Genomic DNA, 22822 nt, shown 5'->3' with positions numbered 1-22822 from the left:
CCCAGGTTCAGCAGCCCTCAGTGACTCCTGGGGATGTGAGAGCATTGGTGGGGTGTGCTGAGAAGGAAGTAGCTCATTGAGATATTAGTGGTTTACAAGCCAACACTTTGATGTTAACTTTTTGAGGTACTGGAGGGACGACTCAGCAGTTAAGAGCAGCACTTCCTGCTCTTACAGAGGACCTGGGTTTGGTTCATAGACCCACATTGTGTGGCTGGCTCACAGCCACCTGTAACTCCATCTCTAGTGGATCCAAAGCCCTCTTCTGGCCTCTGCAGGCACCTAGAAGCACATGGTACACATAAACTCATAGACAGCCATACATGTATGTACACACACACACACACACACACACACACACACACAAATAAATCAACAAAAATTTTTAAGAAGAATAAAAATAAAAACCTTTAAAAGCTGCTCAAAGACAATCATCATAATAATCAGCTATATACCCTGTGCAAGGTGCCAAGGGGACTTTTCTGGTAGGTATTGTTTTCTGGTGGGATCCTGAACCTTTCTGTACCTGACCTTGAGGCCTGCTCTCCCACAAAAGCATCCTCATCTACTCTAGCCGTCGTGACTGGGGAGAAGACAGTGCTGTTTTCTCCTCATCACATCCTAGTCTCCTGTAAATGCTCAATGACTCTTGCACCGCATCACAGCCAGATCCTCCCTGTCCAGCTCAGGGGGACCTCACCTCTACAGTTTCTTCATTAGACCCTTCACCTGCCTGTGGCTCCTCAAGCATACTTAGGCTTCTACTCCAGGGCCTTCCTATGGCCACCCTTAGGCAGGATTTACATATGCCTACGCCCGTCACACTATATAAACAAGACTACACCTGCCTAGCCTTCTGCTTCTCCTCTCACTCACTACCCATAATAAGGTCTCTCCACACCCACAGTACTCAGAATGTTCTGAAGTAGCCATGCCTAGCAGGTGGGAAAGTTGCCTAGCACCAGAAGCAGGAATGCACCTGAGCTGACAGGGCCAGTGTGATGGGGGCTGGAGGCTTATCTCGCCTGTGAGGTGAGAGCTGTTAGGGCGGCCATGCATTTGTCATCAGTAGGACTGAGCTGTGTGCTACTGTGACTGACACACAGGAGATACTCACCGAACAGTTGCTGAAGGAGGAAGAGTAAAGAAATGAGTAATTCCTTTCTCATATCTGTAGCTGGGTTCCTACAATGGGAAAGACTGCAGGACAATGGGGAGACCACATGGAAGGCTGAATGGGGGCTACCAGGGCTCCTGAAGGTGCTCCAGACACCAAGATGGAGGGTTTAGGCAGGGCACTCAGACAAGAGCTCCCTTCTTCTTCTTCTTCTTCTTCTTCTTCTTCTTCTTCTTCTTCTTCTTCTTCTTCTTCTTCTTCTTCCTCTTCTTCTTCCTCTTCTTCCTCTTCTTCTTCTTCTGTTTGTTTTTTGTTTTTCAAGACAGGGTTTCTCTGTGTCATCCTGGCTGTCGTGGAACTCGCTCCGTAGCCCAGGTTGGCCTCAAAACACACAAAAATCCACCTGTCTCTGCCTCCCAAGTGCTGGGATTAAAGGCGTGCACACCACCTGGCTGACAATAGCTCCTAACATTAACAAGATACTTAGGGAACTATGGGCCAAACTGCCCTGTGGAGGACCCTGGGATGTGTGTGTTTGGGGGATAGGGGGACATGAAGGTCTTGGATCCAGCCTACTCTCCCTGAAGCCAGAGCCTGGCAGGTAGGTTCTGTAGCTTCTTTGAGCCTTGAGACCTCAGCTGGAGAACATGGGTAGTATCAGAAATTCAGCTCCACCTTACAGACTAGCTAGGTCTCCAGTCTGCATCACACCAGCACTGGTCCGCTCAGCTCCACTGTGGCTACCGCAACCTCTGTTCCTGGTCCTAGACAATGCCTACATACGCTGGGCATAGGCACTTCCAGAGCATTCTTAGTACTGGGTGTAAGGAGGCCGACTGGCATTTTTACATACAGAAATGGTTCTCATTTCTTTTTCATAAAGGAAACCTCTAAACCCAGCTTTGCAGGAGACACATCATCACACCCTTGGCTGTGAGCAACCAAATTAAGAAAATTACTTTCTGACTAATTTTATGGCATTAACAAACATCTGATGGCATAGTGGGAAGGCGGTGCCTAGCTTTTTGGATGAAAGCTATTAAGGATGATGAGCAATAACTGGGAAATTTTCTGAGGATAAATCTTAGCAAAATTAACCTACTTTAAAATACTGTTTGCAGGCTGGAGGCATTGTTTAGTAGAGGAATGCTTGCCTAGCATGTGCAATGCCCTGAATTCAATTCCTAGCACTACAAAATTAATTAATTTTTTAAAAAGTACAGTCTGAAGCTGGGTGTTGTAGAAGAGAATATTTGACTATTTGTGTTGCAGAATAGTTGTTTAACTATGTAAAGATGTGTTGCTGTTTCACTTTGCCTGCCTAAGGCACCCGATTGGTCTAATAAAAAGCTGAATGGCCAATAGGTAGGCAGAGGAGGGATAGATGGGGCTGGCAGGCAGAGAGAAAGGGGGAGCTGGCTAGCTAGCAGGGGGCCAGCAAGCAAGACACCAAGGAAGCAGGAAAGCAGGAGGAAGGAGAAAAGTGGGATGGGCAGTATGTAGATGAGGTAAATGAGCCTTGGGGGCAGCATATAGATTAATACAGTGGGTTAATTTAAATTTTAAAAAAACTGGTTGAAAACAAGCCTAAGCTAAGGCAGAGCAGTCATAATTAATAGTAAGTCTCTGTATCATGATTTGGGGGCTGGTGGTCCAAGAAAGCCTGCTACAACTAGATATGGTGGCACATGCCTTTAATCTTAGCACCGGGGAAGAAGGTGAATCTCTGTAAATTCAAGGATGGTCTACTTAACTGGGTTCCAGGACAGTGAGACCTTATCCCAAAACAAAACAGCCTACAAAGCTGGATTGGAGATACATACTGATGTCACTCAGCATGATGATGCTGTGGGGCAAGGAGAGGACAGGTTGGGGGAGGGGGCATTCACACACACACACACACACACACACACACACCAGTGCAGTAAAGCCAGAGGTGCACACAAATGCAGTGAGCACTCAGGATCCCCTGAGATGTCTCCAGAGGGGTACATGAGTAATGTCTACAGATATTCATGAATGCATAAACTACATTAAGATAGATACATAGTCCAAAGAAAAAAACAGGTACAGTACCCCACTATACACAAAAGCCAGAGAGCCATGTGATCTAGATAAGGCATATAGCCCCATTCATATACCACCTATATCCACAGACTCATGCAACAGACATCCAAACATACACACTGCTGATAAAACTGGGCATTGATTGTCTTTTGCTGTTTGCCTGGAGTTCAGCTCCAACCTGAACCCATAGGACAAACGGACATGAGTTCCCTTGTGGAGATAGCTTGCAGTTGTCAGGACTCACAATGGCACTCTGGAGCAGGAAATTCTACACAGGAGGACCCCAGAGATCTGTCAATGCAAGTCAGGTCTAATATACCTGCACATGCTAGGGCCTGTCTGTGCAGGCCTAGGCTCTATGTACAGGCTCCAAGGCCCTCCTGGGTCTGTTGCTCAGATGAGAACCCTACAGCCAGCCATACTGTGGACCAGTTGGTTCCCTTCCTGCCACCATCTGTCACTCCAATGCAGCTGCCACAGGGGACTAAGCTACCAGCATCTGGCAAGTTAATTGTAGGCTTCTAAGAAAACATTAAAAAGGCAAGGTCTGGGGAGAATGCTTGCATGATGATTGTGGACTCAGAAGCACAAAAGTAGCCTGGTAGCTCAGAGTAGTGATGCCCCAGATACTCCAGGGATCTCAGGTCTGTCTGTTTTACCACAAGCAGGCCAGAGATTACCTGTTATCTAACTTGGATTAGCTGTAGAACCTCTGCCTAATACTTTAGTGTAACACAGGGCCACAGGAGACTGCTCCAAGACGTAGTATTCTTCCTACCCATGGGATGCTTCAGACCTCTGGAAATTTAGATGACAGAGATGGGGTTCGAATTTATCCCTCTGCCCAGGTGCTGGCCCAGATATGGGCGGCTTGACTCCAGTTCTGGCTGTTTCAGCCCCCACAGTTGTTTCCAGTACTGCCAGCAGGATCTGCTGTGGCTACTGGAGCCCTCTACAAAGTAGGCTTTGGTCTGAGTTCTTAGCAGCTTACTCCCCAGTGTCCAACACAGCCCTGGGCACAGTGCCCTTCTCGGGGCATCAGGTCGTTGTACAGGGAGGGTGACAGAGAAGGCAGGACCAGTAGAGCTGGGCATCTACAGCCACTCTCAAAGGCTGTTCTTCTCAGTGCTCAAATGTTAACAAGGCTGCCCAAGGGTACCCTGCAAAGAAGGTCCCCTTAGGTGCCCAGCTGCAGGAACCACAGACCCTAAGATCAAAGGCCCAAATACTGGACTTTTTTATTTTTATTTTTTATTATGTATACAGTGCTCTGTCTGCATGTGTCCCTGCAGGCCAGAAGAGGGCACCAGGTCTCATTACAGGTGGCTGTGAGCCACCATGTGGTTGCTGGGAATTGAACTCAGGACCTCTGGAAGAGCAGCCGGCGCTCTTAACTACTGAGCCACCTCTCCAGCCCCAAATACTGGACTTTTTCAGCCAAACCCAGGCTGAAAATGGAGCAAGGTCTGATGAGCCTTGGCCTTCTGTATCCTCAGGTACACATGGAAGAGGTGGGGTTACTAGGCCCCTCCTCCAACCAAGGCAGGTACCCCCACCCTTGCTCTGGCCTCTGAAAGGTCCACTGAGCTGCTGACCCATCCCAATTCCTTCCTTGCTTTCTTTCCAGTCCTAGGAATCCTAGGGTAGATACCAGGGTGGAGGGAGCTGATCCTGTAGGCCCCACAGGGTAACTAATGGGTTAATTACATACCACATAAAAAGCCACTGTGATTTAGAGAGTGAGCCAGGCAGGCCCCAGCTGGCAGTGAATCAGGGCTGCAGGGATGAGGCAGGTGGAGTCCCAGACCCAGCCCTCCAATGAGCCAAAACGGCAGTAAATCTGCAGAAATGGCTTTTATAAAGCTCTGGGTTTTATGATGTCATTAATGTTTCTCCTGATACTTCAAGGAAAATGAAGTAAGTCACGAGGAGGTGCCAGGGCTGCTCTGGTTGGTGCCAGGCCACTCCACAAACTCAAGTAGATGAAGGAATTGCCTGCACCTGAGGTCATGCCCCTAACAGATTTCAACAAGTGGGCATCAAATTCCCCCAGTTGACTTAGGTATGCCTGCCCACCCAGGAATTTACACAGCATGAGTTTACTGAATGCCACCCTGCCCCAATGGGGCTCTCCATGGGCCAGGAGCTCATCCCCACAATCTCTCCACCCAGTAGGAGCTCTGGACTTCTCAGTGTCCAGGCGAAGCCCAAGCCCCTTCAGCAGATAGGTGGGGCTGGGTGCTGGAGTATGGCTGCTCACACCACAGGCATCTTTGATGCTGAAGACCCCAGTTCCCTAACCAGACCCCAGAGGCAGCAGCCTGGCTCCCCACTTCCTGGCACACTGCTCACCTACACTGGGACCCACCTCAGATTCCTGGCCAAAGTCCTGGAGACCCTGTCTTATGTGTGTCACTGAGCATCAAGCTCCCCATGAATCTCAGCCCAGCGGCATGTCCACCCTGTGCCTGCCCAGCAGCTGTTGAGGTCAGAACCAACCAGGATTCTGAAGGGGAAGATTCCAGGGTGGTGGGGCCCTCTAGGCACTGGAGCTCTGAGGCAGCTGAGGCTGAGGGACGGCCCTGAGGCCAGGACAAAGACAGCAGGGAAGGAGGGGCTGGAGACTTACTGAGTAGCCTCTCCCGGAAACCGCCTGTGCAGAGCTCTGTGGGAAAAAGTAGGAAGACAGTCAGTGACAGGCTAGGTCACAGCCAACTGCCCCCAGCAGACCCTAGGGGCAATAGGGCCTCACTGGAAAGGGGAGAACAGGGCTGAGCATAGTCTTCTGCACAGAGAGCTTCTGGAGCCTTCTTTGAAGCAGTGGTCTCCCTTCTGGTTTAGCCAGGCCAGCAGTTATTGTAACAGTTCTGGGCTAGCCCAGGAGATGGGTCCTACCTAACAGAGGTGGCCCCACAGAGATGCTCTTAAACTATCCACAGCTCATTCAGGACTAGGATGCTAAAGCTGTTCCCCAAAGTGCAGCAGGAAGACCCTTCTTAAGGAGGGTGATAGCATGGGCCCTACAGGCCAGGTGGCTTGAGGGTTAGCCAACAACCATGGTGGAGTTGGCATGAGAACCGAAAAGGTTCTTTCTATCTTACTTAAGAACCACCAGAACAAAGCCAGCTGCATCTCAAGCTGCCAGGGATCCCACAGCCCCAAAGATGGGCCGTGTACCAGGTTCAGCCACGTGTGTGCACATGCAGCAGAAGCTGTGGCAGGAAGGGATGCAAAGAGAGTGCGTGCTAGGCTGCAGCCAAGCGCACAGTGGGGGCTGCACGGTAGGGAGACCACGTGATGACTTATGACAATAAGACAGGGGAACAGAGAGTAGAGGGCACAAAGGAGAGTCAGGGAAGGGAAATGGAAGCTAGCAGGCCAAGCTGCAATCCTCCCTTCTTCAGAGCAATCCCTGACATCCTTTCCTACAGACTACTGACAGGGCTAGGCCTAGGGTCACTGCTTGGAGGGTGGAGCTCACCCAATCCTACCCCTGGTTGGATCCCACCTGCCAGCCACAGGCAGCTGATGGGGTGGGGGTGGGGCATAATTGGTGAGTTCTCAGCTTCATGTCGAGCTGTGTTCAGAATGCAGCTTCATTCATCCTGGACTGCAATTAGAGTGCTAACTAGGGCAGCCCTGCGGCCCCAGACAATTACCAGCCTATTTTCCCATCTTGCGGCAACAAGATCAGGAGCCTGGCAATTATGTCTCCCTCTGCGGCAGCAGGCTGCACCCCCAATCCCCTATTTAAATGATAATGAGACACGACTCATTCAATTTAGTCCTTCAAAAAAAAATGTACCACCCTGAGGCCACTTCAGGAGCTAGCTGGGCAGGGTTGGTGTCAGTGGCCATCTCCTCAGTCACCAACTCAGTGGGTAGCCCTTATGCCTCATTTTGACTCACCCACTAAGCCAGCTCTGTGACAGGCTCCAGACCCCTTCCACCTGGCTTTGTGGCTATCTCAAAGACCTGGTACCCAGGGGCCTTTCTCAGGGACACTGATATATCCCCAACTCAGATCACTGCATGTGCACCCCTACCCTGCACCACCAGCCCCAGGTACCTCAGGACCCATGCCAAGATGAGCAGCTGTCCACTCTGCTTTGGGCAAGATTAGCCCTTTTCAGACATGGCCTGACATCTATGGATTCAGAGACATTTGTGGAGTCATTTCTACCCAGGCATCACTGCAGGATGCTGGTATAGCATGTGCTCTAGGGCACAAGGAAGCCCACCTTAGGGTTCCAGGGCCAGTTCTCAGGCTGCTACAATGTGAGCTATGAGATACTTAATATTCCAGATGGGTTCCTGCCAGCTCCTAACTGCTGTCCTTCATTTAAAACCCTCCTACTGGTGAGGTCCTAATTTGTGAAAAACAGCTTTGGAGAAGGCAAACTGCTAATTGCTCATGAGCAGCAGCCATGTAAACTGCCAGGCATGGTAAAGCCCTGCAACTCCTGCAGGAGGTCACCAGGATGTCAGTGATGGGTACTCACATCGCTCAGCTGGTCCCGGGAGCTGCTATGCTGAGAGCTGGAAGCTTCAAGGACACTGTCATCATCACTGTTCCGGTCACCCCCTCTGGCCATGGTGACCTTCATCTGGGGATAGAGAGAAAAAGTCTCAGGCAAATGTGCACTGACCAATGAGACTTTATGACCAGATACCCTCCCCACAAAAGCCACTGGAACTAGGATCATTCCAGGGCTGGAAGTGCCAAGTGGGGCTGGGATACATTTCCCCTTAACTTGAGGACACGGGTCTGTTGGGAGAGACAAAAGAAAGAACCGAGGGATTCAGGGCCAGAAAGCCCCCTGGCTGACTGCTTACAAATTCATCACCAGACAGGACAGGAAAGGAATGCCCCCAAGAAGCCATCACTTAGTTCTGTTCTCGGTTCTTCCAGTCACTGACTTTGAGGATACCCCAGGGAACTGAGAGACTACTAACCTGGCCTGCTCTCCCTGCCCAGAGCCTGATCTCTTCCTGCTGAGGCCATGCCTGGGCTGGGCTGCCTGCCTGGGCTGGGCTGCCCTTCCCAACCACATCAAGACCCATGCACCCACAGTGCCTCCTTCAGTAAGCACAGCAGCTCCTCAGGTATGTGACCTTGAGCCACTCAGCTCCTGGCTTCGGTTTGCCACTTGCAGGAAAGAGCTGATGCACGGCTATTGGCACACACAAACATTCCGGGGCCAGCTGACACTGGCTCTCCTCAGTGCTTTGTACGTTCTGAGACTGTGGGCTGTTTGGAACAGCCCTGAGGACAATCGGTTTCACTCTCAGCTCAGGAAAAGCAAACAGGCCCAGGCAAGGTGACAGATATCACTGGCCTTGGCATTAGACACCAGCACCAGCAAGAACACTCAGCTACATAGCTAGGCTCATCACATCCTGGGACTACTTGCACAGGCCACCTTCTGGTCCCAGACAGGAACACAACTGTCCAGGCATGATGAGCTCACACTTCTGCCTGGTATAGGTCTGTGGCCTGTTTAATAGGGAACATTCCCACATCTTGCAATGGATGAGCTTGGTCTCCTCATGAACAAACTGGGTGCAGTATTCAGCCAGCTGAGGGGGCTATGTGAATGCACGTGGACATTTGTCCTGCTTCCACCTCTTCTACCTGCCCTGGTCTCACATCCCAGAGCCACTGGTTAAAGTCCTTAGAATTCAGCTAGTCATTTCACCATAAACCAGCCCTGGAACCAGTTTAGGGCCTGGAACTGGCTTAAGCCTCCAAATTTGCCAATGTCCCCCCAGCCCCAGACTTCCAGAAATGAACCCCCCCCCTCTCTCGGAGCTAACAGAGTACTAAGGCCAAGACACTGACTGGATGTTAGTTCATGTCCAGATGGCTAAATGGGGGCCCCACACCCAGCCGAATGTGTAAGGCCCCAGTGAAGTGAAGGCCTGTGTCTTTGGGGCAGGGTCTAGGTAGGCTGCAGATGAATCAGGCTAGCCTGAGGAGCTGAAGGTGATCATAGTCACTGACTGGCAACCCCCATGGGAACTTTTCATTACTGGACCCATTCAGAATCTATTGGTATCTCAGTCACTGGTTTGACTGCTATCAGGGCATTCTCTCTTCTGACCTACAGTGGACCAAGACTCATGCCAGCTCACGAGGGCTGAAATACATGCCTGCGTAGTTGAACTATGAGCACACAGGGCATGCTTTCTGCTTGACACACAGAAATCATCTCTTCTGAGCCAGACACTGGAGTAAGTGATGTACCCTACCCTATGACTCCATGAAAGAACCCTGTAGGTGGGCTGGGCTGGTGTCTTCATCCTTTCTTAAATAGCTGTCCTCAGGGTTGAAAGCCCCATTTCCTGCAGTTCTGTAGAGCTACGTCCTATATTCTGGAAACCACTGCAGTCACAGACACATGGGACAGCTGTCACCTTGTTCTGTAACCAAGCGGATCCAAAACAGCCCAACCTGCTTGCCCTTTGGTCTTTCCTGCTTCTTACCCACTTTGAGAAAGTTTCCTAATTAGCTATGCCAGAGGCTGAGAGATGCCAAGCTCCCATCTCCACCTTTGTGTGGAAGGATGAGATCAGTATACCTGGACCTCTGTGCCTGCCTGGAGCCAGAAGGTAGTCTGCTTGCTCCAGTAGGTCAGATGAGAGTACCTGTACTTATACTCATCTTTGGACTTTGTAGACAAGCCACCAGTCCATCCACTTATCCACTAGTTTACTCATCCACCTAGGTAACCAGCCACAATCATCCATCTCTCAATCTGTGCAACTATTCAGCTAATCAGCCAGCTAGCCAACCAATAAACCAATTAAACAGTCAACCAACCAATAAGCCAGCATTAATTAAGGCTGGCCCTGGGTGAGTTCTTATACATTGAGCTCATCTGAACAATGGACACCCGGACACATACCCCCTCCTCTCATGGAGCCTTCAAAATCACATGGCTCCCAATAATTGTAGAAAAAGCCGCCTGAAGACAGCAGCAGGTACTAAGGAGGCAAACCGCAGAGAAGGCGGGAGGACTTCCAGAAAGGGCTGCTCTATGCCACAAGGCAGGCAGGCAGGCCCACTGCCTCTGCTGGGCAGTGTTTCATTTGTTCTGGGACACAACCACGTTGGCCAGAGTTGGACTCGTTTGTATGCTCCAGTTTGGGAGGCTCCATCCAGACAAGCAACAAAGGTCAAAGCTGGTCCAATCATTTAAAGTTTGCTCCTGCAACATGTCTGGGTGACTATGGCCTGCAGGCTGCTGTACAGCCTCAGCAGCCCAAGAGGTCTACAGGGAATGGATGAAGGTCAAGCCCCAAGTAGGAACCACAGTTACTGTACTTTCCCACACAGCTCCCGTATATAGCCACAGGCTGATACTTCTGAGCAGCTGTTCTCTTGGGCTTGGGTGTGGAGCAGGATCTCCCTCAACATGAAGTCTATGCAACTGCGCATTCACCCCAGGTGGGCACAGCCACCTTCAGTCTCTGTCTCTTCCTTACGGCCCCGTGTGGGTTTCTGAGGTCACCTCTGAGACCACAGTTCTCTCTTCAGTCTTGTAGGCTGAGTTGGGCGCCATGTCTGGTCTTTCATGCAGCTTCATATAGGAAGTTAATGTGCACATTATCTTGCGCATGTATGTGTGAGTATGCATGCTACAGTGCACATGTAGAAGTGAGAGGACAATTTGTAGGTCACTTCTTCTCTTTCACCAAGTGGGTCCGGGGATTTGAACACAGGTTTGGCAGCAAGTGCCTTTACCCATCTCTTTAGCCCAATGGGTTTGATGATTGATAATTTTTTTAGGCTTATTTTTGTTTATAGGTGTTTTGCCTACATATATGCCTGTGTACCATGTGTATGAGTGCCCACAGAGACCAGAAGAAGTCATCAGATCTCCTGGGACTGGAATCACAGATTCTGGGTGCTGGGAATTAAGTCCACTGCTCTTACCACTGAGCCACCTCTCTTGTCCCAGGTTTTAGTTGTTTTTAACCATGTACTTGCCAGACAGTAACATGAGCCCAAGGCATCTCTGGACAGCACCTTAGGGCTCACAGGCCTGGTGTCACTGGCAGCTCCAAGAAGTAGGTTTAGAAGCTAAACTGGCAGCCTTGGGGCTAGAACTTTCATCGAATTTAGTCTTGGAGGGATTCAGCCCTTGGCTCTGGGCTGGGCAGGTCTGTGGAGAAGTTGCACGGAGAAAGAAGGCTCCCAGCCAAGGGGGCAAGAAAGTACCAGGAAAAGACAAGGAGGGAGGTGGGGCAATGACTAGGGATCCAGATATATAGAGTTCACAAGATCTTAGAGAAATGCCAACAGTGTCCTACTGGGTTCCCAAGCCTACAATGCTAATCTGCATCCTCTCTGCACTGACCTTGCAGCCCAGCATGTCCCAAGGTTCATAAAGTGGGTGGGACAGACTATAAGCCAGGTTGCTTCCCACCACCCAGCAGCCTCTGTCAGCATGTGCTAGTGAAACACTCCCTACTTCCTTATGAGTGTGAGCTCTGGCAGGACATGGAACATAAAAGCCACAAGAAGCTGAAGGAACTTGCACCCAGACCTGTTCAATGTTATTTATGTGAACATGCCACTGACTGGGCAGAGAAACTGAGGCACAGTGCAATGAATGGACTTCTGCAGGTACCACATGTGATAAACGAGAGCTTGACTGGTACATTCCTCAGGTACCAGTGCCTGCCAAATGCTGGAATACACCTGGTCACTGGGACCCAAGCAGGGCTTCAGTTGACACTCCTTGGGCAGACAGAGGGGCATGGTGGAAGGAACCCTGACTCACTCCAATTAGCAAGACCAAAGCAAAGCCAGTGTTGTGTGGTAAGCCAGCTTTACAGGAGAGGAGGTCCCTGGGAATGTCTGCCAATTTCCATAGTAAATGCTCACACCAAGGTCTGCCTGAAGCTACCAACAACTTAACAGCTTGTGAATTTTCTGAACACTTAGCAATCAGCTTCTGCAAGCTGGTGTTCCTCTAAACAGGGCAACCAGACGAGCAGACTGGGAAAGAATTCCAGTAGCCAAGACGCGGTGGCTCTAGCAATGAAGTGCCCCCTTCCCCTACTCAGCTGCAGGCTGCACATGGAAGTGATTGTTTCCAGGGCTGGTGGCCAAGTGCACTGCTGTCCCAGGCAAGAAACATGTGCTTTGCTCTGCTGTTCACATACACTGGGCTTGAGGCACAGAGCTAGCCTGTCCAAGGTTTGGGCCCCTGAGCCATCTACTACTGAAGATGAAGGGCCTAGAAGTATCCCCTCTCATTTTCCTAAGTTAAAAAGTCTACCAGTACTCAGACCCAGAAAGAAGCACACATGGACACACATGCCACCATGTATATGTCCCAGGTTGTCTATGAAATGTACTACGGAGTGTACACACTTCACCTGCTCCCTAGACACCTTCATGTTCTGGAGCACTTCAAAGGGGCACCAAGGCCCACTGGACCCCAGAATCCTATTATTAAGGCTGAGAATACACACACAAGACAGTGGGAACAGCTACCCTGAGTAAGTGCAGGGCATGACCTGGATGGTGTACATGAAAGTCTGATGAGTCACACACAAGCTGGAATAGTCCCAGAGAAACATGCACACCACCTCAAACTGTTTCATACTCGGACAAATGCTCAACTTGTGGTCCCCTACACTCCACCTAACCTCTGCACTGGCAAGATGGAGACAAGGGTAGGATAGTTCCCTTTCTGGATTGAGGTTGAAGAGTAAGCCTGCCTGGCTGCTTCCTGCTGTAAGTCCTGGAAATTCTTGCAAGGGGCAGCAGCTCCCTCAGGCATCCCAGACCTGGACTGGGCCGGAGGCGGACAAGTGGCTATGCTCTCCTCACCCCAATGTGAAAAGTCAGTGGAGGACACTCCTGCAGTACTACCATCCTATACACGCAATGTGTCCTGTACACACCGAATGTCACACCTTGAATACATGGCATTCCATGAGCATAAGATACCCTGTGTATACAGTGCATTCTATAGGCAGAACATACTATCTGTGCATAGTGTACACAGTGCATTCCATATGTGTGTTGTATCCAAGCTGTCTGCCACTCTATGCCTACTCTTCTTAGGGGATTGACTCCTGCTCCCATATCCTCAGGTCACTGACCCCTGGTCCTGCTGTAGACAACAGTCACGGAAGAATTCTGGAGGTTCCCCAGATATAGCACATCTTGAGTCCAAGCTTGGCACTGGCCCAAGTAACCCAAGTAAATGGTGCCCTCCTGCAGTGAGCTGGCCAGGAGCCCACAGCCAGTAACCCTGATTCACTTCAGCAGAGCAAGATCATGCTCAACGAGACTGAGCTGTGACTCTCTCTGATGCTCTCTGCTCCCCAACCCATAGCCCCTACTCATTGGGCCCTGGCTTCCCATGTCTTGTGAGACCTAGAACAGGTGCTGATACAGCAAAGAACCTCAGCCAGCACAGCAATGAAACTCACCTTTTCTGTTTGGCTGTCTCCAGGCCTGATGGTCCCCTACCCCTGACCACACCACTCACTGACCGTTGTGGACTCCACCCCACTCTCCCCTCCACAGGTAAGCAATTGTGGCTTCAGACCTGGGTACTCCATACGTCCTCTCCCTTCAGAACTGAGCTTTCATGTCACCTGACCAGGAGGGACCCATTTGCTTCTCTCCCCGTCATAGTTAAGGCCAAGATGTTGTTTACTTCTGTCCCCAGTGGAGGGCTGGCAGATGGCTTAGGTTAAGGGTTAAGGGCATCAAGCTTCTTTTCATCCTTCTAGGATTCAGATGGTTCTGTGGTGAGGCAGCACATGGCAAGGGCATGAGGAGGGGGAAACGAGACAAGAGACTAGCAGGATTCCAGGGACCCACGATACCCTTCAGGAGCATGCCTCCAACGACCTGACTTCCCCCTACTAAGCCCTACTTTTTAGGGTTTCCACTGCATCCCAGCAGTGCCAGAGGCTGACACCTTTAGCACATGGCCCTTGAGGGATGACCCAATCTGAACCACAGCATGGTCCCATTCCTTTTTCATGGGGGAGCTGGGAGCTACAGGAACCCAGTGGAACTTCACCGCCTCCTACCAGCCTGCACTCTGGGTCCTGCATGCTCCTCCCTGACCCCAACCCAAAGCGCTTCTCCATGTAGTTGTCACACTCAAAACTGTCTCATTTTGCTCTACTATTCTCAATCTTCCTGACGCTGTGGTGACCCCCAACCATAAAATTATTCTGTTGTTGGGTTGGGGAGTTAGCTCAGTGGTAGAGCACTTGCCTAGCAAGCACAAGGCCCTGGGTTCGATCCTCAGCTCCAAAAAAAAAAAAATTATTTTGTTGCTACTTTATAGTTTTAATTTTGTTACTGTTATAAATCGTAATGTAAATATCTGATATGAGAACTCCCAAAGGGGTCATGGCCCACATGTTGAGAACTACTGTTGTATTGTGTCTTCCAGACAGAACTGAACTTCATACAGAAAGGACAGTCATTCTTCTTGTTCCTTGCTGAACCCCAGGACCTGAAGCAGGGGCTGAGAACCATATAGTGGCCAGGACAAGGGCTGAGGGTGTAGGATTACCATGATTGCCCAACACAGTTGGTCCAAGGCTATAGGGAACAAGGTTCCCCAGTTGACTAGAACCCCACCACCCCTCAGGCCCTCCATCCCTGGAGGGGAAGGACCCAATGAACATGGGGCTGTGGTGGAATACTAGTGGCTTCAATACTAGAGGCCCAGCCCTGTTTTCTATGAAGGCCAGTCAGGATCAATAATCAAAGCCATTCAAATGTCTCCAGGCCCTGGCTGTAGCCCTGCCACAGCAGTGTTACAGAAGCGGACTGGGCCTGCAGATGAGGACAAAGATGAGCCTCCAGCATCTGGGTCTCAGACCAGCCAAGTGGTATGAGAGGAGGAAGTGACTGAATGCACAGTGAGAGTAAACAGCAGCCGCACCTTCAAGTCTGCTAGACCCTTTTTATGTTTCTTGGAAACAGGGTCTCAAGCAGCCAAGGGTGGCCTTGAATTTTATATGCAGGTGAAGTACAGTCAATACACCCTAACTTACTCTTTGTCTCTCATTTCCATACCCTGAGACATGTGTGCTATTATGAACTCTCTTACTTTATAGGGATAGAGGCAAAGCCCCAGAAAAGGGATGCTACTTGACAAGGCTGCCAATCTAGAAAAGGCAGTGCAGGGGATGCGATTAAAATATGATGTATATATATATGAAGTAAAAAAAAAAAAATATATATATATATATATATATATATATATATATAAAATTAAGTCTCTGGGCCGGGCGGTGATGGTGCACGCCTTTAATCCCAGCACTCAGGAGGCAGAGGCAGGTGGATCTTTGTGAGTTCAAGGCCAGCCTGGTCTACAGTACAGAGTGAGATCCAGGACAGGCACTAAGCTACACAGAGAAACCCTGTCTCGAAAAACCAAACAAAGAAGAAAAAAAAAAACTAAGTCTCTGGCACAGCCATTGTTAGACCACAGCCACCAAAATGAAGTTCAGTCCCTTTGTGACTTCTGACCAAAGCAAGAGCCACAAAGAGCATTCCAAAACACTTTCTCACATTTGGGGAAGCTCATGTCTTCTCCTCTTTCCAAAGAGCTGAGACAGAAGTACAATGTTCCATCTATGCCCATCAAAAGGATGATGAAGTTCAGGTTGTTCAAGGACTCTACAAAGGCCAGCAGATTGGCAAAGTGGTCCAAATGTACAGGAAGAAACACGTCATCTACACTGAATAAGTGCAGCGAGAAAAGGGTAACTGCTCATGTGGGCATCAACTCCAGCAAGGTGGTTATCACCAGGCTAAAACTGGACAAAGACTGCAAAAAAATCCTGGAATGGGAAGCCAAGTCTCGACAACTAGAAAAGGACAAAGGCAAACACAAGGAAAACTGAGAAGATGTAGAAGCAGAGGTGTCTCATACACAACTTTCACTAAAGACTGCTTAAGTTAAAAAAAATTCTCTCCTACACACATATGTACACGTGCACAAGGGAGTGGTAGGGCGTCATCCAGCCCTCAGGAGGGCAGCCACAGGTCTTGGAACCTGCTGGGAAGGTGGTCTGGCAAAGGTGAACTAACGCAGGCATGCAGAGCCTGCGGGACCTCCTTCCTGCCTTAGTTCCCCAACGCTGAGGATCATAAGTATGTGCCACCATACCCAGCTTTTTATCAGTTTTTGTGACTACATTCTTTTTTGAAGAATTTATCCATCCCACCCAGTTGTTGATTTAGTTGGAATAAAATCATTCCTGATCATCTATTCCTTGTCTAGGACACCTGAAAGTTGGCAGCCTGTGTTGTTTTTCCCTGGTTAATCTAGCAAGGAATTTTGCAGCTTTATTACCTTTCCTAGTTAGTTTCTACTGTCAATTTGGCCCTAGGAAGAAGGGCCCTCAACGAAAAAATTGCCTTGAGTAAGCTGTGGACATCTCCAGCCCACTGTGGACCACACCCCCACAGGCATGTGGTGCTGGGCTGTATAAGAAAGAGAGCAAGCCAACAAGTGTTAAGACTCAAAGTTAACCTGTGAGCCCCACCTGCCCTAGGACCAGGCCACTTCCAGGAATGCTGAGAGTTATGCAAAGCCCTATGGGTTTGTCGTTAAATAGCCCCTACAATATGGGTCTCCTTACTACTCGCTGGAAATTCTGGAGAGTGATTCTGACCAAAGTCCATCCTGGTCAGTATTTGATTAAAGCTTGCCTCAATTTGTCTCAAAATTGTGGAGCTGGTTTTTCTCTTTCGAATCTCAGGATTAACACAAGCAGCCTTCTCCCATGGTTCCTAGCTCCAGACTCTTGCCTTGAATTCCTCTCCCAACCCCCTCACAGGAAGTGAAGGCCACATGAATTTACCAGGAAGCCTTTCCCACAGCTATCACTAGTATGTGAGACCCTCTAAGTGTCATGAATTGTGCTGGCTCGGCTCATGCGCCCGAAACAGGGTCTCCTGTATCCTTGGGCCCTTGTGCTAGATTTCTAACATTCAATGCAGAAACACAGACACACAGACACACACACACACACACACACACACACACACACACACACACACACACCCCATCTCAGTGATATTTTTTAAGACAAGGTCTAAGTATTTAGGCTAACATCAAACTCATAATCCTTCCTCAGTCTCCCAAATACTAGGATCACAAACAAGTGTGTACCACTAGCTCATTACTGATTAACTTCATACTTATTGCATGTTAAAATAATAACAATAAATAAACAAACTTAAATGATATCTATGGTTAATCCCAGCACTTGGGAGACAGAGGCAGGCAGATCTCTATAAATTCAAGGCCAGCCTGTTCTATAGAACCAGAACTGCCAGGGCGACAAGGAGAAATCCTGTCTTGAAAAACAAAAACAAAAAACCCATTCTGATGGTTTACCTTTGGTGTGGCTTCTAGGACATTTCTTGTGGCTCACATGTTACTTCTTCCAACAGTGCTGCTCTAAGTCCAGACCCTGTCTGTGCCTATCCATACCCGTTTCTCAAGAAACTGCCCAGGAGGCCTAGTAATGGGACTAGGGAACTAGCTCCAGTAGACTTTCATCTTGGCCAACTGTGGGGATATCCACCAGTCACTGCAGCTTCAAACTGGAGAGGGCCACACTGCCATTTGTGCAGATCAGGCCATACCACATGCCATACCCAGGGGACGGGGCACACCACCTCAGATCTCACCCAGATAAGCTTCTCCAAAGCCCTGAGACCTTGCCTCTCTATTTCTGGCCTGGCCTCACTTCCTTAGCTAGGGTATAAGTTGTTTCCTCTGCCATATGCCTTTCTTCTAAGACTGCTAGGGTGCAGCCCCTGAAGATTTATCAGTTGGAGCTTTGGCCAGAAGAGGCTCTGAGGTGAACATTAGCAAGCTGGGACTAGTGTCTGGATGAAACCTGGAGAGCAGGTTGGGAAGGCTGGTAACTTCATTTCACAAGCTGTGTTGTTAACATGGAGGGCAGGATGGAGTATGTCATGGGCATCTACCTAGCCAGACATACCTCTGCAGTCATGCACGGCAGGGTGAGGCAAGTGTGTGTGCACGCACACACGTACAAATGACTTGGGGATGTGCTGATGTTCAAGGTAGCGTATGCTTGCATTCCTCCCTCCTAGGTTGCCCCGATTCACATACCAACTCAGCCATGGCAGAATCCAAGGATCATTCTAGTGCCAGGCCCTACAACAACAGGGGCTACCCAGCTTCCCACGGAACTTACCCCAGACACTCCAACTACTCTCAAGGTTCACCTTCCTGTTACAGACTCAGTGGAGGACCTCACTGGCTTCTTCAGGCTCCCCTCCTCCTCTTCTTGGTTATGGTACCTTGCCCGTGGTAAGGAGGGCTACGCTGAACCTGGTACAGAGCATGAAGCCCTAGCAGCAGTAAATAGATGGTGATGGCTACTCAAATGATGACACTGTCCCCAGACCCCATTTCCAAAGGGTCTTCTGGACCCCAGACTCATACCAACCCAACTGAGATGAGCCCACTGCCCCCTACAGTCATCAGGACCCAAGCCACCTTCTAGGGCAGCTCCCCACAGATGCCTGTCCTGGCAGGCCCACATAGCTGTGTTCTTTGGTCAGATAGGTCAGCAACACTAGAATCTGCCAAATCCAGAGGAACCAGGTCTCTAGTTGTTCAGAAACCACAGGTCTGCTGTGAGAACTTGAATTTTCTAAATACACCGCCACAGCAGGCCCCAAGACAGGTCCCAGAACACAGCCCATATGATCCGGTCTCCAAGACCCTAGTGATGCTGCCCTCCCCATGGCGGCTGTGACCTTTTTTCAATTGTGTATGTGTATATATGTGAGTGCAGCGCCTGTGTGCCGAGGTCTAAGAATGACTCTCCAGAGCCTGTTCTCTCCTGCCACCTTGTGGCATCTGAGGATCAGGGCCTGGACACAAGCACCTCTCTACCCGCTGAGCTATCTCTCTGGCCCACTAGGTTCAAGCAGTCTTCCTTAGTTAGCAAGCGCCCACAATGCCACGTCCTAGAAACCCCCTGCCCACCATCAGTTCTGTATCTCCCCTACTATACACACAACTAAGAGACACCCAGAGTGGTACAAGAGATACCCTCAGGAAGAACCAGCCTGCCTTTCAACCCTAGACTAGGCTAAGCAGGGCAGTAGGGGACAATAGCAGTATTTTACAATGCATTTTCTGGTCCCAAACAGGACGGTTTATTTCATGTATGTTTGTTTGTTTGTATGTGTGTATGTGTGTGTGTATGTGTGTACGTGTATGTGCACACGCGCCTCAACAAGAATAGAATTTCCCAGGGCTGGAGAGGTGGCTCAAAGTTAAGAATAGGCTCTAGGTTCTCCTTGGGCAAACCCCATGCAACCAACTCTCCTCAAAACATTGGCATGGTGGGCCTGGTTCAGCGTGAGTCCTACCTGCAAGAGCTCCACCCTTAATAACTCAACACCCTCCTCAAACCTCTGCTCATACCTGGGTACCACAGCATTCTCCATGAGGGTCATGGCCAGGACAGCACCTCCCCAGACCGACAGGACAGAACATGATTCCCAAGACCAAACCCAGGTATTTGTTTATCAATGGAATAAATCACGTGACACGGGTCATCTATTTAAATTATAAAACACTAATACTGCTATAAAAATGGCACAGCACTTTTTATTTTTATAATCAGAAAAATAAGTCCCAAATTCTTAGTTCAGAGGCTGTAGTTGAGCATTAGAAAGGTGAACAGAGTGAACAGGACTAAGGAGAACAGGTAGCAGGCAGAGTGACTGGGTCCCCTGGCTTACTCAGTCCAGAGAACCCCAGGTAGCCAGCAGAGGTTCCAAGCCCAGGGTCTCTCTGCTCTTATCATCTCCCCTTCCTTTAGGGGCTCAATCTAGCCACTGGGACTCCAGCAGATCTAGTGTGGGTCTGGCTGCTCTTGAGATGGGCCTAGGGCAGGGGTGAACCCCTCATCACAAGTAGTGGGCTACGGAACAGGTGCAGACCCAAAGGTGGCTCTGTAGTAAGAGGCATCGAGATCAGGTCTGAACTCTTATAACAGGGATGAAGAGTCCAGACAGAGGCTTCTAACTGCCCTACCAGTGCCTCTAGGGTAGAGAAAGAACCCTGAGAGGCGGAGAAGCAGCCACTGAGTCACTACCCCTTCACATCTCTTATGCAGCCAGAGGAACTTCAAGTAGACACTAAGATCATCCCACAGCTAAAAGAAAGTGTGATCTGAAACCTGGCCAACCAAATCCACACTATGGCCCTGAGTCACCTAAGCCATTCTGCTCAGGGCAGGGAATACATTGGGTGAGAAGTGGGGGACAGGAGAGTGAGGCCTAGGCTGGTACTCCATCACACATGCCTACCACATACAGATACACATTGCACACACTACTCACACCTGCACACATGAGAAGACTCAGAGATGCAAAGACACTGTTGGCAATTAGAGGCACCAAAAGATGCTGAAGGGTCCCAACAGGCTCCAAGTCTTTGGGGTGGCTGTGTAACCTCTCCTAGGAGTCATCCAACATAAAGCAGCACATGTGAGGGGCACAGTAACATCAAGAAGCCTGACACCCATGGAGGGGACAATAAGATGATGGGATGACACGGAGTTCATCTCTCCTTCTGATGTGGGCCTGATCTCGGCACAGCAGGGGTTCTTGCCTTGGCCTCAATAAACAGCCTCGGGAGTCTGGGAAAGCATTTTAGGCCTAAAGAGTAACAGTTCTCACTAGTGCGAATTGCTAGTGCAGCCCAATTGTAGCTATCTACAAGCCTCAGGCTCCAGGACTCACAGATGGGGCTTGGCGGGCCACCCCTGGGGCAGAGTGTCGAGTCCACTGTGTCCTCAGGGGCCTGAAGGGATGGCCCAGGATTGAAGGCCGGGGCTGAGGGGCTGGCACCAGATCCAGCAGGGACTGCCGCCTTGGCTGACAAAGGGGCCTCAGAAGAGGCTGGGGGGCCAGGCCTGGCTGCCCAAGAAGTGAAGGGCGATCGGGTAGGGGAAGTAATGGTTGGGGTTTGCGAGGCTGGTCTGGGCCCAGAAGTGACCTCAGGGGCTTCTTTGGGCCCATGAGGGGCTGTTTGGGTAGGTGGGGTTGCTCTGGACTAAGACGTGGGCATGTCTGTTGTGACTGTCTAGGACTCAGCAGGGCAGGCTTGGGAGGGCTACTTTGTTCTAGGCCTTGAACTAATTGCTGGGGCTGCGTGGGGCCCACCGGTGACTGTTGGGGGCAGCTAGACTGGCCCATGAGGGATCTATGGGGCTGGCTTTGCTGATGTGGGGCCAAGAGTGCTTGCGGGGGGCAGCAGCACTGGCCTGAAAGGCAGCTGGTGGGACGACGGCTTGGTTGCAAGGTGAGAGTCCGAGGGGGCTGGCACTGCTGGCACTGAGCTAGCAGCAACTGTGGGGGCTGGCAGCGCTGTCCTGAGGCAGCCCTACAGGGCTGGTCACAGAGACACAGTGTGGTCCTTGACTGCAAAGGTCCGCAACGGTGCCACACGGTCAGTAGAGACCGGCAGAGGTGACACGAGGTCAACAGGGACCGAAGTGGATAGCGATGCCATGGAGTCTGGATGGATCGCAGGCGCTGCCTGGAGCCTGGAAGCGCCAAGAGTGGCCTGCGGGGCTGAGCCAGGCGTGAGCGCTGGGTCTGGCTGAGCTGATCTGGGGCCGGAAGCAGATGCTGGGGCCGGTGTTGCTGACCAGGGCCCAGAAGTGGGCGCTGGGGCTGGCAAGGCTGTTTCAAGCCTAGAAGTGATCCATGGGGCCAAGCACGCTGACCCAGGGGTGGCCGCTGGGGCTGGCAGGGCTGCCCCGGGGCTGGGAGGGGCCCCTGGGGCTGGCTGGACTGGCTGGGCTGTTGCTGCTGCTGGTGCTGGGCCGGGCCGTTCTGGTGCCAGGGGCTGGCTGGGAGCGGCCCCCCTTCTGGGGAGCACACCTGCATGGAAGAAAGAGTATGTGTCCACCTGGGCAGGTGCGCCCGCGGACCCCCCATCCAGCCCAGGCCCAAAACATGCTATTCCCTCTCCAGAGCCCAATTCCCAAGGGAGCTCAGAGCAGAGAGAGCCCTTTTCTATAAAAAGAGCACAGGCCTAGGGTCCCCAGGAGGAATGCAGCTGTAGCACTGAGCCATGACTCAGGACAGACCCAGGCAGCCCAGCCCAGTTTCCACCTGCTCTGACAGACCTCATCTGGCCAGGAACACTCCTCCTCCGGGGGGCCATCCTTTTTCTTGGTTTCTCCTCTCACTGCTGGACCACCAACCTGAAGCCTTTGGCTGAGCACTCCCCTCTCTTAGCAGGAGCCTGGTCCCCACATCCATTTACAGAGACACTCTAGATGTCTCCAGACACCTAGTCGGCGGAACCTGACGGACGCAGTGGGAAACGGGGCCAGCCTATCAGCTTGGTACTGTCACCCATCCTGGCCAGCACACACCCCTGTACTCCTGGGGAGAAGCAATAGCTGCCTTTCCAGCTGGGCAGACAGACAGGTCCCCGCACCTCTGTGACCAACCTGGCTCCTTCCTACCTGTCTACCCATACCCCAAGCCCAGCAATGATGGAGTGCATTGCCAGGCAGGCCAGACGCCGAAGGGTGGGGTCCAGATGTAAGTATGGTCCT

The 22822-nt window shown here is 50.8% G+C and overlaps 1 protein-coding gene and 1 pseudogene across 11 annotated transcripts in view; one reads left to right on the top strand and one right to left on the bottom strand.

Annotated features, from left to right (window-relative positions):
• Positions 1–22822, bottom strand: part of Fbrsl1 (fibrosin like 1) — a 92122-nt gene that overhangs the window by 54280 nt on the left and 15020 nt on the right. For 8 of the 11 annotated variants that reach the window (XM_036172540.1, XM_036172542.1, XM_036172535.1 and 5 more), the window contains exons 3-4: positions 7687–7791; positions 5814–5849 (exon numbers count right to left, since the gene is read on the bottom strand). In XM_036172540.1, the coding sequence (XP_036028433.1) occupies positions 5814–5849; positions 7687–7791 (141 nt within the window). Of the gene's footprint in view, positions 1–5813; positions 5850–7686; positions 7792–8140; positions 8189–19833; positions 22137–22822 lie in introns of those variants that run through there. The other 3 variants (XM_036172544.1, XM_036172537.1, XM_036172546.1) reach the window with 3 other exon arrangements.
• On the top strand, positions 15681–16141 carry LOC118572572 (annotated as a pseudogene).

The sequence above is a fragment of the Onychomys torridus genome, chromosome 22, assembly GCF_903995425.1.
Source record: "Onychomys torridus chromosome 22, mOncTor1.1, whole genome shotgun sequence".
Taxonomy (NCBI): domain Eukaryota; kingdom Metazoa; phylum Chordata; class Mammalia; order Rodentia; family Cricetidae; genus Onychomys; species Onychomys torridus.
The sequence above is the reverse complement of the archived record's forward strand: the minus strand, read 5'-3'. Positions and strand labels throughout refer to the sequence as shown.